Source organism: Phoenix dactylifera, chromosome 13 (genome assembly GCF_051530095.1).
Source record: "Phoenix dactylifera cultivar Ajwa chromosome 13, Ajwa_hap1_PhDact_Kaust_v1.1, whole genome shotgun sequence".
In the NCBI taxonomy this organism is placed as follows: Eukaryota; Viridiplantae; Streptophyta; class Magnoliopsida; order Arecales; family Arecaceae; genus Phoenix; species Phoenix dactylifera.
In genome coordinates this window covers 26,100,172-26,117,157 of record NC_143202.1, presented here as the reverse complement: position 1 = coordinate 26,117,157, position 16,986 = coordinate 26,100,172, and the positions used below count along the sequence as shown (strand labels likewise).

The following is a 16,986-nucleotide window of genomic DNA, read 5'->3' as shown; positions in this document are numbered from 1 at the left end:
TCTTTTTTTTCTTTTGTATTTCTCTTCTTCTGCAAATATTTTAACAATTATTAATACTAATTGTGGGATGCGTGTCAAAATGAAGCTGTACGTAGGGTATATTTTAGCTTGTGCATAATAATTTCCTTTCGCAATTACTTCCTGGGCCCTGTTTTAAATTGTGACGACCTGCATAGAGATTAGAGCCCATTATATTTCCTTGCCTAAGACTAGCCCGGCCCATGATGAAGCCCAATAGATTTGTTGATTAGGCCTACGTGGGCCATCCGCACTCTTGTTCCAATCTTTTCGTCCCACCGCTCGCCGAGAGCCGCTTCCAGGTTCGACAATCCGTTGTCGGACACGTCCAAACGATACGTGTCAGTCTCTGGACACGTGCAAGCACCTCCATTTAGCTAACTAGCTACGTGGGTGCATAGCTCTATCGGAGCCAGGCCAAAAACTGAAACCGAAACGGACGTGCTAGCTTCCACTTTGTTCGTTGTTGTTTCTTGACCCAATTCTAGACGCAGAGATGATGAACCTTTTGGCGTTGGGCCTCCTCATCTCCTCCCTCGCCGCCGCCGGCGTATGGTCGCCCCCGCCGGAGCCACCCAAGCCCCGTCACCCCGACACTCTCGTCCGAGAAGGCCACCGCCTCATCGTCGTCGAGTACGAACGCCATGTCCCCTCTGACCACTCCCCGCCTTCCGAAACCGCCCATCACCTCATTGAAGAAGCGAAGGAGAAGTTCCAAGAGGCTGCCTCCCATCTCCCCAACGTTGGCCAGGGCCTCTCCACTCCCACCACCCAATCCCATTCCACTAAGGATAAGATATGCGATGCCTATGGCACCTGCAAGGATAAGCTATCCAACCTGGTTGGCAGGAGCAAGGATAAGGTCGCCGAAAAAGCTTCCAAGCTTGAGGAGACTGCAAAGGACACCACCAAAAATGTCATGGACAGGAGCAGGGACATCGCCGAGGCCAAGGCCTCGGAACTCAAGGAGACCGCGAAGGACACCGTCAAGAAAACGGTGGACTCGTGCAAGGAAGCTGGGCAGGAGATGGTTGGAAATATATCAAGCATTTCCGAGAAGGTTGTGAACGAGACCGAGGCAGCGGCGGCGGCAGCCAGCGAGCTGCGGCGGAACCTGACCGATATAATTCAGCGAGCTCGGGATGTGGCCTATGATGCGATTGTGTACGTCGGGGCGCCGGAGACGGCGAGCACGGCGGCGGCGGTCGCGCAGCTGCTTGGGTTTGCTACTGCGTACGGGACGTGTGTGTGGGTGACCTTCGTGTCGAGCCATGTGCTCGCCGCAGCGCTGCCGAGGCAGCAGTTTGGGCTGGTGCAGAGCAAGTTGTATCCGGTGTACTTCCGCGTGGTGGCTTACGGCGTCGGAGTTGCATGGCTTGCACACTTCTTTGGGCAGGGCCGGGGGGCGGTGGCAGAGCGGTTGCAGGGCTACAATTTGCTAGGATCCTTTGTGCTGGTCTTGGCGAACATGCTCTTCCTGGAGCCTAAGGCCACGAAGGTTGGCTATCATATAGTACTAGAGGATTCTTTCTCTTTTGTTGTCCAGATTTGTTATAGTTTCTAATTATTTAGTTGGTTCAAATTACTTCGTAGGCTATGTTCGAAAGGATGAAGGTGATGAAGGAAGAAGGAAGGGGAAGGGACATGGCGGACGTGCTCGTTGAGCCGGCGTCGGCGACGGCTACCACGACTACTGCTGCCGCCACGCCGACGAGCACGGCGTTTGGGGTGGCGAGGACTACGGTGACGGTGGACCAGGAGGTGGTGAAGAGTAGAATGGTGAAGCTGAATAAGAGGCTGAAGATGCTCAACAACTACTCATCCTTCCTCAATGTTTTGACTCTCATGGGTCTCACCTGGCACCTGGTGCACCTGGCCCATCGGGTGCAAACTAGTTGTTGAAGTCCAGGACATGCTTAAGTTGTGTGGTTTGCTTTGTGAATTGTGATGGTGGGCTGTTGTCTTCTCCTGGCGAAATTTAATACTGGCTTTGTTATACGTTGCAATTTGACATGTATACCGGCTTTGTGTTGTTGTGTGGTCCGTTCCATCCCTTCTCTAACTAAAATATTAGTTTTACGATGGATAAATTAATTATCGACTTACGTAAACTGTAAGCATTGCATCGAGGTACCGAGATATTCCCTTAATTTGGGTTTCATGGCCACAACGGTCAACAGGGAGCTTTATGAAAATATAATGATAAGTTTTGGTATGTTTGGCCAAATCAGTACATTCATTATAAGCAAAATATGCAGATAAAATTTTGATACTGTGCCACGATACAAGAGGACCAGAAAAGAATAAAATGTCAACAGTGGGAGGAGATAGTAGAATGGCAATGGATATATAGAGAGAGATAGAGCCATCTTACGAGATCTAAGTCTCATTTTGGCAGAGTTATTTTAATTTTGTCAAAAAGTTAAAAATATTTACTTGAGAGAAGCTCCAAAATGTAACTTCTTTGGATAAGTACTTTTAACATGCATCGAGAAGCTGTTTTAGATTTATAATTTTTTTAAGACCAAAATATCTATAACAAAATTATATAATTGTAGAAAGTATCCTTTCATATCATAATGCACGAAGAAAAAAAAATTAACCGGCTTTGGCTTTCTTCCTTGCCACATTATCAAAGTATTTTTTTTTCATTTATTTATCCATCATTCTAAACAAGAAAAGCATTAGAAAAAAAAATCATAAAATCTTACTTCTGCAAGTATGATTGTGTGCCTCTATATTTTCTTCCAAAAATTAGTTTATAAAAATATTATATCAATAAAAAATAATATATAATTATAATAATTATAATATTTTTATCAAAAAATTTATTATACTATAAATATTATATTATATTATATTATATCATAATATATTAATATGTTATGTTATATAATATTGGATTATATTATATTATGATGCTATAGTATACAATATTTTATTAACTATATTAAAATAATATTATATTATATTATATATATTTTTGTATTTATATATATATTTTTTATTATGCTTTGTTACAAAATACAATGTTCTTTATAGTTATTTTGTTATTCTAAAAGTATTTTTTTAATTATTTATCAAACACATATTAAAATTTTACGGTGCTTTAAAAATATAATTATTAAATAATAAATAATTTTTTATAAACTTCTGCTCCACAAAAAAAAAATTATCTATGAAAGTTCTAGTGCGAACGGCTCCGCCAAAGTGGGCTGAGGTTACGTTTCCAACCAGCCGGGCCGCTGACAATTAGAAAAAGGAACCGCCTAGAAGATGGGATGGTGGCCCTGTAACCATATATTATTTCTGGCCGCTTGAATTGAGATGGCGATTTCCAGTCTCCCCCCCCCCCCCCCCCCCCCCCCTCCACTCGTTTGACGCCGCCCTCGTCACCTGCGTATCGTCGTTGCAGCGTGCTGAGTTGCTCGTCCAGCCCTGCCGTCCTTTCCTTGAGAGAAGCCTCACGGCAAGGAAGATCGAGAAATCGAGAGCTTTTAATGATGCAATCCGTGGTGTTAAATCCTTCTCCTCCTTTCTGCCGATCTCAGCAGTCCCCGGAAGCCTCCTCCTCCTCCTTCTATCCCTCTTCTCTTCCCTCCGCCTTCTTTCCGCTCCGACCTGTCTCCTCCAAGGTCTCTCTCTCGCCCCCCTCCCCTCCTCACCCCTGATTCCAAGGAGAAATTTCTAGTAATCTCTTTAATCTGATTTTATTTCGTGTATTGTTGTAATTGTTCTGTGAATCGCAGGATTCGGGCTTCAGGGGAAGGAGGATTTGTAGGGTCGGGACTTCTTCACGTTCCGCTCTTCGGAGGGTTCCCAGATCCCGAACGCGGTGGCACGGTGAGCCTCTCACTTCAATTCATGTCTTGTCTTTAGATTATTGGACTTTATTCGTTTCGTAAAGTAGGGTTTTGGGGGGGTTCCTTCTCTGTTTCTAATCTTACAAAACACCGGAGTTCTCTATCAGGATTCATGATTTGCAAGATAGCTTAATCTATGGATAATTTTGATTTGGATTTATTTCCTTTTATTGCATCGTAAACGTACTGTTTGTCGGGAGATGTGGAAGGGAGGATCTCGTATTCTCTCAGTTGGGTGGCTGTTGATTTGACTAGTTCCATAAATCTTGTCTCTGTGCTTGTCTTTCATAACTGGTTAGTAGCTGCTAATATATACATGTGATCAGAGAATGGATTTAAAGTTGAAGTTACCGATGAATTGCTTCTAAGTAGACGGGTCTTAGAGGTTAATTATATAAATAAACCATATCACGTCGAACAGAAACAATGGATTATATAAAACCAATAGTTTATGAGTATGGTATTCTGTTTTGTAATATCCATTTGAGTCAGACAGAAAGATGTGGCTAATACGAAGAAGTAGGGATAATAGATGAGAATCTACTCAACTGATGGTCTTGATTACAGGAAGGATGGCGCATGTCCGTAGTGTCCCATTATTGCATGCCTATAAAACCTAATTGCAACTCTCCATCTCTTCAAATGGTGATAGTTTTGGTTTTACTATTTGGATTGGCATGGTGGACAAAGCAAAAGATGGATGCACCAAAAGATGAGCATAGAAGGTGTTGTGGTGGATAATTGTAAGTACAAAAACATGGAGTTGGAATTAATTCAGTAAAGAAGACTTACAAGCTGTGTCATCACATTTTTAAGTGATGAAGGGTCCTATGAACTGGTACCTTCACTTCATATCCATTTTGTTCTTGAGAAATTTTCAGAGAAGATATTTGATTTGTTTTATTTGATTCATTCCCTTTGTTAAGATAAAACTCTAACCTAACCGGCGAGGGCAAGGAGTGTGAATTCTCTATGCCTGCTTTCCTGTTACATTCTATGTTTCGCGGCTCTCATTGGTCCATGTCGAAGCCGCGTTTCTTTGTTAGGCCCCACCAGCCTCCGGTCTAATGCTTGCAAACATCATCCTTTCTCCCATCAAAAAAATTGAAAAAGAAAATAAAAGAGAAACAAAGAGGACAAGAAGGGTAAGAGCATGACACTGATTTGAGGGGGGCTTCTCCGCACAGCCGTCTCTCCGATTGCCGATCATCCTCCTTTGCCACTATTCAACTATCGGCAATGCAGTAGTCAGAAATGTGGGAGCTTTTGTGGTGGTGAGGTAGGCCTCGGCATGGTTGAGGTGGCCCTGGCAGCAAAAGGTCTTCATTGATGCATGTAGTGATGTGGTTGACGAGGCTGTGGGTGGCGACATGGATGAAGATGGAGTTAGTGAAGTCAAAGCTGGAGGCCTCAATGAGGGAGTTGGGGAGGGTATGATTGGAGAAGGCATTGAGGTAGAGGTTATGGAAGCACATGTGGTCGAAAAGCTAGAGGGCGAGCTTGGGTTTGCCAGCGATGTCATAGCTGGTGATGTGGGACTCATAGAGGTGGAAGATGGAAGACAACGAGGCATTGTAGGTAGTGCAAGGGTGGCATTGGTAGGGTTGGTGGCCAAACTAGTCAAAGAAGCAGAGGCAAAGGTAGAGGAGTGGGGCAAAGGGCCTGATAATGGTTAGTTGGGGGCAGTGGCGGAGTGTATGGAGAATGAATGACTTGGGGAGAGGAGGCGGAGGCAGGAGAGGGTGGCATTGAGGGAGGGATTGTTAGGGGCGCCGAGGTAGAATTGATCCCTCACAACAGGTGAAGATCTAGGAGGGATTGAAGCTAGGCTTGGGGTTAGGGTTCAAGTCGAGCAAGGGGGCAAAGGGAAGAGGGGTGGCTGACGTGAAGGGGAGGAGAGGGAGAGATCTGAATCTAAATCTAAATCTTCTAAAAAGGAGACTTGAGGAGGGGAGCAGGCAGAGTTGCTAGTGGCCTATGTCTCCTTGTCGGAGAGAGACACCACTAACCATCCTCACTGGAGACCCCACCAAGCTCCCATAGCCTCCATGATCTTGGGTAACTTGGGACTTTGATAGAGTTCGAGAGGGCGGCCGAGGAGGATGATCGTTGATTGAGAGATAGCCGTTGCCTTGCCTCATTCTTTTTTATTCAATTTTTTTTCTTCTCTGTTTTAACAGGAGAAAGACCCCATTTGCAAGCATTAGATGGGAGGCTGGTGGGACCAACAAAGATATATGGCTTTGATGTGGACCAATGGGAGTCATATAAAGCAGAAAGTAATAGAGAAATGGACACAAAGAATCCAAGCTCAAGGGCAAGTATCCTTTTTGAAGATCCTCTAGATATAGGACTAAATGACAAGCTAGGGTATATAATAATTGGACAAAGAAATGCTGCTTATAGCTATGGTTAAGAAAGAACCAAGATCTCTTGGTGTTATGAGCAGTGGTTGGACAATGCTACTAGCTTAAGGCTTCTGAAGTAGTTACTTGTCTTAAGCACCCAAAAATAATTATTGTTCCACTCCTTTGAGATGCAGTAATGATTCATTGAAACCCAAGTGAGAAAAGAGGGGAAGAAAGTATTGTTTTAAGGAGCAGGCACTTGAACTGCCTGGCTGGTAGTCCTTCGACCACCCTACTTAGGGCCCAACTATGTATGGTCCGATGGTCTGGCGGGTATCTAAGCAGCCCATTTAGGTCTGAGTAGTGTAGAAGGGTCTTGGATGGTATATTTTGGCTAGATTTTGGCTTTGGGTGTGTTGGCCAAACAAATTATAACCCCCATTTCTTTCTCATAGGTGTTCAAACATCTTAGCTATAGACTATAAATTTGATTGATTTCTTCTTACTATTTTGTTTTAAATATTATGTGTCATTTGGTAGATTTGCTTGTTGCAGTAACTTAAGTTATGGACTATTTTTATTAATTAATATTATTGGATAATATTATTGATTTTTTAATGTAACGAGTTAACATGTCCATGTTACACTTACCTATGTTTTTTTTTCTTTAACTCCTTTAATTTATTTTGATATTCTATTTATTTTTCTATGTATCTGTCTTTTGCTAAGCAATATGCAGTCCCATGACTGCAAACATCGTGCAACCACCTTTAAAATACTGTAAGAAAGTTTTGCCCACCCCATCAAGGGCATGAAAAAAGGTGTGTTCTCGAGAGAAAGAAAAATAAGTGAATTTATACTATGATAAATAAGAATTCAAGTCATCTACTCCCGAAGGACACTTCTATAGTTCTATTCAACATATAAGAGCTGATCCCTCGTCCTGTGTATGTCAAGAAAAGAGAGACTGGAGAGTTGGGACCATGGTTCTTTTGGTTCAAGTGGATATTGTATTTGGATTCCTAGGAATTCACAAAAACGAACCTGACATGTTTGATTTTCTGGCAACATCCAATTTCCCTATCTTTAATGAGGTATGCTAAGAAGCATGCTTTGAAGGGACTTGAAACCCGTAAAACTGTAATTGATATGGAACTGAAACTGAACCCAACTTTTCAAGCAAGCATCTTCCAATTAGCCAATTAGCAAATGTCTTAAGTTTCAGCATGGGCTACAAAGTATGTTTCTGGCAATTTTTTCGCAAGGCTGTTATAATATATACTGGTTTTTTATTTTGTTTTCCCTGAATAAATTTGTGATGTCATTCTTCTTTGTTCCTTGCTGCAGTGGTCAAAGCTATCGCTACTCCTAATCCAGTAGTGGAATTGCCACTAACTGCAGAAAATGTCGAATCAATTTTAGATGAAGTGCGACCATATCTTATTGCAGATGGAGGAAATGTCGCACTACATGAGATTGATGGAAATGTTGTAAGATTGAAATTACAAGGAGCATGTGGATCATGTCCAAGTTCTGTTATGACAATGAAGATGGGCATTGAGCGCCGCTTGATGGAGAAAATTCCAGAAATAGTTGCAGTTGAATCCATTAATGATGAGGAAGCAGGGCTTGAGCTGAATGCCGAAAACATCGAGAAGGTAACATTTACATGGTAGCAGTTCTTTCCTTACAATTATTTTTCTTTGAAAAATTTACTGCCTTCCATAATTTGCTTTTCATTTTCTTCCAATTATACTTGTGGTGTGGTCAGAGTCTCTTTTTTGCTGGCTGACGTGGGTGGGGGATTGCTGTACTTTTGTTTTCTTAGTTCTATCCCCTCTTTGGCTCATGGTGGGGCCCACCATTTATGTTATCATTTGCTGAGGGAACTGGCAAGTGCTTTCACTGATTTCCAGTATCTTTTTTTGTTTCTTGTAGATTCAATATTAAGAGATGGGTCAGGTATAACTCACTGGGTATGGATACAGTCTAGATATGCGATACCAATTCTATGAGGTTGCCTTGATTTAGATTGCCATCCAATTTCCATTATTTGCAGTACCTACTTCTTAAATAGGGTCAACTGTAACATGGTGCAGATATTGAAGTAGCATCTATTTTCGAAGCGTCAATAATACTAATCCTGACATAAAATGCCTTAAAAAAGTTGAAAAATTCTGAATGAGTCACTTGTTAACAAGTAATAATTCCCATTCAAATTTTTTCAGCCGCTTTTTGACTGCACTAAGCTGGCATGGTCGTACACTCATGTTGATTCATGGCCACCACCCCATATGAGTCCTAAATGTTAGGGAGATGGTGTGGGTCTGGCTTTTGTCATAAGTGGTTGAATCAAGCATTGCCTCAATTTCCATGACCAGCCATGTCAATATATAAGATTCAAGTTTTACATTATAAATCAAACCTAACAAAAGAGAAATGTTTTAGGAATTATAATCAGCACAAGGTCTTCAGACATACAGTGTCCTATTAATGAACCAAAATTATCCAATAAAGTTCATAAAAAAAAAAGTGTCCAGCAAAAATTTATAACAAAAGCATCTCATGCACCAGTAGTCTTGTCATACTAAAACTCCAGTGAAGTACTTTGGTGACAAAAATATTTGAGCCTTCACCCTTGGGAAAGAATTTAAAAAAAGGGGCTGAATGTCAAAATGTGTATATTCACATCACATTAATAAGTTTTGATTACAAGCCTCTTGTTAGACCTAGATAATCACTCTATTCCTGGGCATGGCAGGACACTTATATTCAACTTCTTACACAGCATAGATTCTCATACCATATCAATTTGATTTTGACCTAATTTTATGATGGTTTCATAAAAAGGCATCTTTCCTGATAGTCTTGCACATGCATTTACTTTCCATTTTTTTCCTATCCTCTTTCTAATAAATGTAATTATCATCTATATCATTAATTATATTTAATGACGACAAAAAGGTAAATAATCTTCATCTGCATCAAAATCCCTAAGCCCATTTCTGTACTTCATCTGTACAATTTTGTGCATTTGGCCACCTTACGTCCCAGGAGCCTACATGATGTAGGCACATTGCTCCTTTATTATTTGCTAACCAATTAATGATGTGGAAGCTAAAACTTTGATGCTCATCTTTTGCCCCATATCAGGTACTTGATGAGATCCGGCCATACCTCAGTGGAACTGGTGGTGGTGAACTTGAGCTTGTCAGCATTGAAGAGCCAATTGTGAAAATTCGACTTTCGGGCCCAGCTGCTGGGGTTATGACTGTTCGAGTGGCACTAACACAGAAGCTTCGAGAAAAGATTCCTGCCATAGCAGCAGTTCAACTGCTGTGATGCCATAGAAAGGATCCCTGCAAATGCATCAGTTCAGCTCTTATAATACCCAAGAAAAGATCCTTGTTGTTGCAGCAGACAGCTCTTAAAATACCTGGCGGGCAAAGAACACTTTGTTATGCCTTTTCTCATAGCCTCGTGTTAAACTTTTGTACAGACAATAATTCTGCCAAATGCAAAAATTTTATAGTTGTTTACTATTTCAAATGCTTAGTGGAAGGCATGTATTATCTGCAATTCATTTGGAAATAAAATGGTACCATTTTTAAATATGAGTTGCTGCATTCCATTCTCCAAGTGAGCATGCCAATGAAAAGAACAAACATGGACTGTGGCAGACAAATGCAGTGATATAAATGCCAAGTGGCTATGAATAATCTCAGGAATCAACCTATTGTTTTGCAGGATTGGTAACTGAGAACAGTTATGCAATAAATTTTTTAGATATCTACCCATCTTATCTTCTCTTGGCATATTTTTTTTATCTATGAAGCTTTTTTTGTCAACTAGTTTTTGTAAATTGCTGAGCAAAATGATCAGTGGATGACTAAGCTTCTGCAAGTTGGAAAAAATAAAGTTCAGCCTATTTGGATAAAGATATTATTTTTATTAATGAGTGAAGCCACTTGATGAAGTCATTCACAGAGTGGAATGAAACCATTCCAGCCCAAGCTGGATTACTTGTTGAAAATTCAAACCCTCCTCTGAATGGCTCATTACTAATAGATAGAAGTTCTTAAAAAGAGAAGTAAAAGAGAGAAGAAAAATTCATGGCTCGGATGCCATTCTTTTGCTTCCCTGCTATTTTTCCTACTTGCTTTTGGTTGATGAGCTTTACTCCATGCCAAAAAAACATGGCATAACAAAGGAGCAAGCTCATCAGAGATGGCAAAAAATTTTCTAGAGAAGCAACATTAGCCCTTGCACCACAGCCTCATCACCTGTTGCCCAACTACCATCCCTTCTTTTGCTTTACAAAGTGGCTCTCAATTCTCATCAGCCATAACCATCCTCTTAATAACCCAACCAAAATCATGCTATTTTTTTGCTAATTTATTTGACTCTTTCTAAGCTATAGGCCACCGTGGTTTTGAAAACGGGTTCGAACTGGCCGGTTTGACAGAACCCGCAAAGCCTTCCCGGTTCGCACGAACCGGACGGTTTAGGTTGTGTTAAAATACCCACCAAATTCGGGGGGCTAAGAATTGGGGCTTTCTTTCGATCTCTCCACTCCACGATTCCACGCTCTGGGGCCCAGGGAGCCAAGTCTCTTCCTCGACGCTCCACCGTCCGCTGCACCTCCATCTCCGGTGGCGCCTGCCGGCCACCGAAACCCGGTACGGTTCTTTCTTTCTCTACATCCGTCTCTCACCCTGAGAAATTGATGATAAGAAGTTCGCAAGAAACTAATCGATTAAAAATTTAACTGGATTTGTGCAATAATTTAAGACGTACGTTTCAATTTTTACATTTTACGCTCTATAGTCGGTTTATTTCTTGCTTCTTGCTCCTTTAGGGAAAGGGACTTCTCAAGAAAGATGAAGAACCCTGTAGTTTGATGTCGATTAGTACGGATTTCGAGCCCAATTAAGAACAAGGTATAAGAATAGTGACGAGCAAGTGATTATTTTAGAAAGGCGCCACTTTCCTGAGAGGCTTACTGGAGAGATATCTGATGGATGGAACAAGAAATAGTAATGAAAACGATCAAGATCTGAATTCTGTGTGCAAGTTTGGTCCAGGAATTTGGCTATGTTATTTGGTGTGACATGGTGAATTCGGGGTCAATGAATGGAATGTTGATCAGTTGTACTGGCTGATATTTACATCATATCTTTTGTAGATAAATGGAATTGCTTAGTGGCTTCGGTAAGAGTATAGGAAAATAGGATTGGCATAGGAGATGATCAAGTTGTAGTAATATGATGGAGGGGCATGCATGTAATGGAAAGAGTTTCAAATGGAGCTTGTTTTGGGCATTAACCGGTAAAAAAAAATAATAATGAAAATACATGATTGATTGAGTTGATGATGTGCTTTGATCATGCCCATAAGTTCTATTCACTGGAGAAGGCAACATCTAGATTGAAGAAATAGGAAAAGGTTTAAAAACTTCCATTTTGAGTTGATGGTAGAAATAACATTACTTTATATATGTTTTAGTAAAAATTGAGATGCAATGTGCGCTCGGAAATTGGGATATGGAGGGGCTTACAAGACTATTATGTTGGTGTAATAGGATATGCTATAGATGGTGTGCATTGGAGAAGGTGATATTAGGCGAATCCTTGGTAGGTTACTGACCTTAAAAGACATAGTAACTCCATGGAACTCATGGTTGGAGGGATATTAGGTTGGACATAGAAAGAGTTCAATAGAGCCGGTTGGATATCAGAAGGGCTCAAGGATTCCATGATGTTGACGAGTATCAGTGATACTTGGTCACTTGAGAGTTAATGTCGGAGGAAGGGTCCTATTAAAGAAAGAGGCTCATAAAAATGTTGCATGAACAACTAAGGAAGTTGAGGATGGAAGGAAGAGGCATATGGGGTCCAATGTAGCTGGAGTAGAGAGGACTCAACAGTCTCAATTAACGACATCCATGTGTGATATGTCACATTCATATTAGTTGTCACTCTCAAAAAGAAGATGATGACATTGACATTCTTTTGAGTCATGAAGTCACCAAGTAGTGGGATGATGAAGCTGTAGCATGAGAGAACAAGTTTAGGAGTTAAAAATGGGGAAAATAGGCTTCCATCAAAAGCAAAAATAGTATTTCCATCCCAGTGAGAAGAAAGAAAACCCTCATGATCTGCACTAGAAAACTGTGGTTTAAACAAAGAATTCTTGTACACACTGAGTAGATTGTGATATTAGGGATGAGGAGCCTGTTTAGTGAGAGATGATGACTAACAATATGGGGAAAGATTAGGAGAGGATTTTCTAATGTAAAGGGTGGGGGCCTGAGAGTGTGATTACATAACAACTGTTTTGACAAGTGAAAATGCAAACACATGCTGGGGAAAGTAACGGTTTGTTTTTGGGATAAGTATGAATTGATATAGTGGCATTGGTATCCATGTGTCGCACATGCTGGTCACTTATCAATTGTTTGTTGTTTAGATATATTATTCTAGGTTGTATTGGGTAGAAATGAAAATAAGACCCTAGTCAAAATTGATTGTCCAGAGATACCATGGCAAACTTATGTTGTCAAACTAATAATCTACTGTATCTAATAATGGAAGATAGATGAAGAGATAGTTAGCTAAATTAGCATTGGGTACATGAATTAGAGAGGTGATCTTTGGGATGTTACATTACTGACGTATTCCTTATTAATTTTAGGAAAAGCATTATATAAAAGCTGCCAATAAGATTTGCATGGTTATACAGTTTGGGATCGTGGGAAATAAAGAAGGTCCGAGCAAACAAGATGAATGCGGTAGAATTGAGGATTTTGAGATCAATGTCTATTAAATCTAAGAAAGAGCAAGGAATGACTATATTAGATCACAAAGCTGAAAGTAGATAGATGGGACAAGAATTGATGATTATTGTTTATGTATGTTAGGCCATGTTTACTTATAATTAAGAATGATCCTGTTCTTTAGTAGCACAAAACAACTACTTCTACCTTAGGTTGTTGCACATGCTTTGGAATTTATAGGAACCTGCTACCGTGCCAACTTCTTAAGAACTTGCTTATTAGAATTTCTTAGAGATTCATTTCCCCATTCCACAACTACACTCTTACTCTAGGAATTGAGTTTTCTTCTTTGCTTGATAGAGCTTTACTTCTTCTTAGCCATCAAGAATAATTATAAATGGTAGCTTCAATTCTTTATAATCATCTTAGAATGTTTTGCTGGAAACCATCCCTCTCGAGGAACTTATGTTGATCAAATTATCAGTAGAGATTTGGAGACCACTTTAATATTATAAAATGTTGTCAAAAGTGGTACTACTTAAGTGTCTGTCGCTTTCAAGGGTTCTAAACAGCTTAGCTGCTCGGACACTCAGGTTAGGACCTGGTCGCACAGTTGGTTGCTTAAGGGCCTCCTATTACTTAAAGCAACTTATTTGACTGTGCCTTGTTACCTATAAGTAGTCCTGCAATATTATATATGCCATACAAAATAATGGTAGATTATCCCTCCTTTTGCCATGTTTTCACTTATAGCAATAGACCATACACAGAGAAATATAGAAGTGCAGAATTAGAAGTTGGGAGTTTGTACATAAAATTATTTGTAATAATTTGCTCATCTATAGTGAGTACACCCATTTTAATAATTTATGAATCTTTTAGATAGAGAGGGCAGGCGTTGGCACAATAGTTAGATTGCTCCATTGTGGCTTGGGTGTCATGAGTTAAAAACGAAACACAAAAATAGCCTCTTCATATGTGGGGTAAAGCTACGTATATCTAACCTCCCTAGACCTCGTGGTGGTGGGAGCCTCATGCACTCGGACACCTTTTTATGAATATTTTAGAGAGAGAAGCAAGAAAATTAAATAAAATTATGTGCTTGCTTGAACACTTAGGACCTGGTTGCACAGTTGGGTGGTTAAGGGCCTCTTGCCACTTGAGCAACTTTTATGACTGTGGCCTGTTAATGGTATCCTGCAATATTATATATGCCATACAAAATAATGATAGATTATCCCTCCTTTTGCCACATTTGCACGCATAGGAATAAACTATAAACAGAGAAACACAAGAGTGCAGAATTAGAAGTTGGGAGTCTATACATAAAATTATTTTTAAGAATTCGCTCTTCTTTAGTGAATACACCCATTTTAATAGTTTATGAATATTTTAGACAGAGAGAAAGAGGGCGGTGGGCCTTGGTGGTAATGGTTAGATTGCTCCATCTTGACTTAGTTGTCATAGGTTCGAAACACAAATACAAGTTCTCAGCACATGGGGTAAGGTTGCGTACGTCTGACTCTTCCTAGACCTTGCAGCGGTGGGAGCATCATGATTTGGTACACATTTTAATGAACATTTTAGAGAGAGAATCAGGAAAATTAAATAAAAATAAATAAGCTAAGAAGTATGTCGACTCAAAAAAACACTTAAGCAGTTGATGAGATCTAACCTTCCATCACATACCCCTTCCGTATTGAATCCATCATGTGAAGCTGTGAACCTACCATTCATTAGATATTCTTTTCCGTATTTGAATATTTGATAGACTAATGGGATGCTTTTGTAAGAATTCACTTTTCTTGTGTTAATGCGTCCTTTTAATAATTTATGAATATTTTAAAGAGAGAAGCAGGAAAGTAAATACGCTAAGAAGTAAGAAGTATGTCTGTTCATCCAGACACTTAACCAGTTTATGAGAGCATAACCTTCCATCACATACTCCTTCCCTGTTAAATCCATCATGTGAACCTACCATTCATTAGATATTCTTTACCCTTCTCAAAGAACTGATGATATTCTTGTGCATGTGTTTTATGTTCTTGTAAACAAGTAATTGTTGGAGTTTCTAATTATGCTGTCTGGAAACTATGGAAGACCTTTTTGTTGGAAGTAAACGTGGAAGCTCAATAGGAGGTAGGTTAAATAAAGATAAATAAAAATAATAAGAATATGAACCTTGTTGGTTGGAATCTATTTTTCGTTTTTCATGTCATTCCTATAGTTTTATTTGATATTATGTACTCTGCATTCTATCATATTTCAAAGCATAGTATCATTTATTAGATTGAATTCCTTGTTCTTCCTTTTAGTAGGAAAATGTCTGCATATGAGAATGTTGTCGGTGGGAAGCTTAAGCTGAAAGGAAAAGCATTAGATGTCAAGACAGGTGGGGTAAAGAAGAAAACGAAGCAGAAGCATCATTATAACCGCGAGTCACAAATTGAAACACATGAGCCTCCAGCAGGTTGGCTGTTACTATACTGTACATATTAGAATCTCTTTAAGGGAACTAATATGATATTATCTTTTTCTTCATAGTTTATCAAAGGCTTTTAAGGACACCAATGGATTTGCAAATCAAAATCAAATATGGATGGATTTCCACTGTTTTCTACACTCCATGAGGCCAAGTGCTGCTGATATGTTGAATGACCTGGCAACATTTGCCCCATGTTTGTGACTTTTCAGGTGAAAGTGCAGGAGTATCAACTGATCCTACTGAAGAAAGCACTGAAGCTGACAAGCTCGGGGATGGACATACACCGGCTTGTGATGATCACCTTACACCAGCTGAGAGACGGTATGTGGAACAAAGGGAGAAAATCAACAGGCATAGGCTGGCAAAGACTGCAAACAAATCACATCGTGACCGGATTCAGGACTTCAATCAGTACCTGGCAAATCTTAGTGAGCATTATGACATTCCCAAAGTTGGTCCTGGTTAGCTTAATGACCCAATATTGAAAGCAAGCTGGTCCAACTTTAGAATTGTGGTGTGCATTGTGTGGTATTGTTTTGTTATGTTGAAACCTTTCAATAGTCCCCTTTTATGTTGGGAACAGAGACAGCCAATCTGGGATGTCAGTTGTAGTGCTTGATGATCACTGCACATATTTTTAATGGCCTTTACTAGCTCTGATTGAGATGGATTTTCTTCTGCAAATCATTCTAGAATTTGTTTTCAAATTTTAGACTATGGTTCTTGATCATTTATCATTTGTTCATTATTACCTTCATTGAGGTCATCAGTAACAGGTTGAATTTCTGGTTGGAACTATGTAATGTCAGTGGTGCTAAACTGCTAATTATTCGGCTATTGACACTTGCTATCGGTGCACCAGCATTTGTTTAGAAGTAATCAAGTGGAAATAAGTTTCAGATGCTGCTTAGGCTCAAAAAAAGGCGTGTATTGGACCTCTTGGGACTGCTTTTTAACTGCAAAATCAGTGCGTTCTACTGTATTTTGAAGTCTGTTTCTGTCCTAATCTTAAAGTGGAACGCTCAGGTGTTTTTGATAGGTAGCTCATACTTAAGGTTGTATGGAATATTTATCTGATAGTGGCATTTTTTTCATGGCACCCACACAAGCTGGAACTCTGATCGACACATTTGGAACAGCCTGAATTCTGGATTCTCATTATGATTGCCTTATATAAGGTGATGCAACAAGGATTTTGGTCGTAGCGGTAGAGCTTATCCTCTAAACGAGGATTTTGCTGGATTTCGAGCTCCAGCTACCTCTGAGAGAAAAAGAACTGTTCAGAGCCTGGTATTAGGTGCATAAAGGTTGCTCGTTCACAAAAATTGTGCAAGGGCGTTTTACGTCAACATTTTCAGCTGCCAGTGAGGCTTGAGAGTGAAGGAATACGCATAAAATTTAAAGTTGCACTTCAATCCTAGTGTTTTACATAATCTTCTCAAAATTATTGCAACTTTAAGCTCTACTTTAATCTTCTTGCACCGTTGAGAAGGAAAC

General features: G+C 40.0%; 3 protein-coding genes across 5 annotated transcripts; all 3 read left to right on the top strand.

Moving 5' to 3' along the window:
- The first annotated feature begins 437 nt into the window (after positions 1 to 437).
- LOC103719958 (uncharacterized) lies at positions 438 to 2,031 on the top strand. The gene is made up of 2 exons (XM_088710084.2): positions 438 to 1,516; positions 1,612 to 2,031. Exons 1-2 carry the CDS (start codon positions 515 to 517, stop codon positions 1,918 to 1,920), a joined length of 1,311 nt encoding a protein of 436 aa, XP_088566210.2. The 5' UTR covers positions 438 to 514; the 3' UTR covers positions 1,921 to 2,031.
- A 1,244-nt stretch (positions 2,032 to 3,275) lies between these two features.
- LOC103719957 (nifU-like protein 2, chloroplastic) lies at positions 3,276 to 9,843 on the top strand. 2 transcript variants are annotated; one of them, XM_008809445.5, is made up of 4 exons: positions 3,276 to 3,653; positions 3,768 to 3,861; positions 7,577 to 7,887; positions 9,383 to 9,843. In XM_008809445.5, exons 1-4 carry the CDS (start codon positions 3,519 to 3,521, stop codon positions 9,569 to 9,571), a joined length of 729 nt encoding a protein of 242 aa, XP_008807667.4. In that variant the 5' UTR covers positions 3,276 to 3,518; the 3' UTR covers positions 9,572 to 9,843. The 2 variants fall into 2 exon arrangements, with proteins under 2 accessions (XP_008807667.4, XP_088566198.2); XM_088710072.2 differs by having other exon boundaries at positions 7,577 to 7,901; positions 9,383 to 9,519.
- A 908-nt stretch (positions 9,844 to 10,751) lies between these two features.
- On the top strand, positions 10,752 to 16,173 carry LOC103719955 (uncharacterized). 2 transcript variants are annotated; one of them, XM_008809443.6, is made up of 3 exons: positions 10,752 to 10,908; positions 15,320 to 15,474; positions 15,699 to 16,173. In XM_008809443.6, the coding sequence occupies exons 2-3, from the start codon at positions 15,327 to 15,329 to the stop codon at positions 15,953 to 15,955; spliced, it is 405 nt and encodes a 134-aa protein (XP_008807665.3). In that variant the 5' UTR covers positions 10,752 to 10,908; positions 15,320 to 15,326; the 3' UTR covers positions 15,956 to 16,173. The 2 variants fall into 2 exon arrangements, with proteins under 2 accessions (XP_008807665.3, XP_008807666.3); XM_008809444.5 differs by having other exon boundaries at positions 10,778 to 10,908; positions 15,323 to 15,474.
- The last annotated feature ends 813 nt before the right edge of the window (positions 16,174 to 16,986 follow it).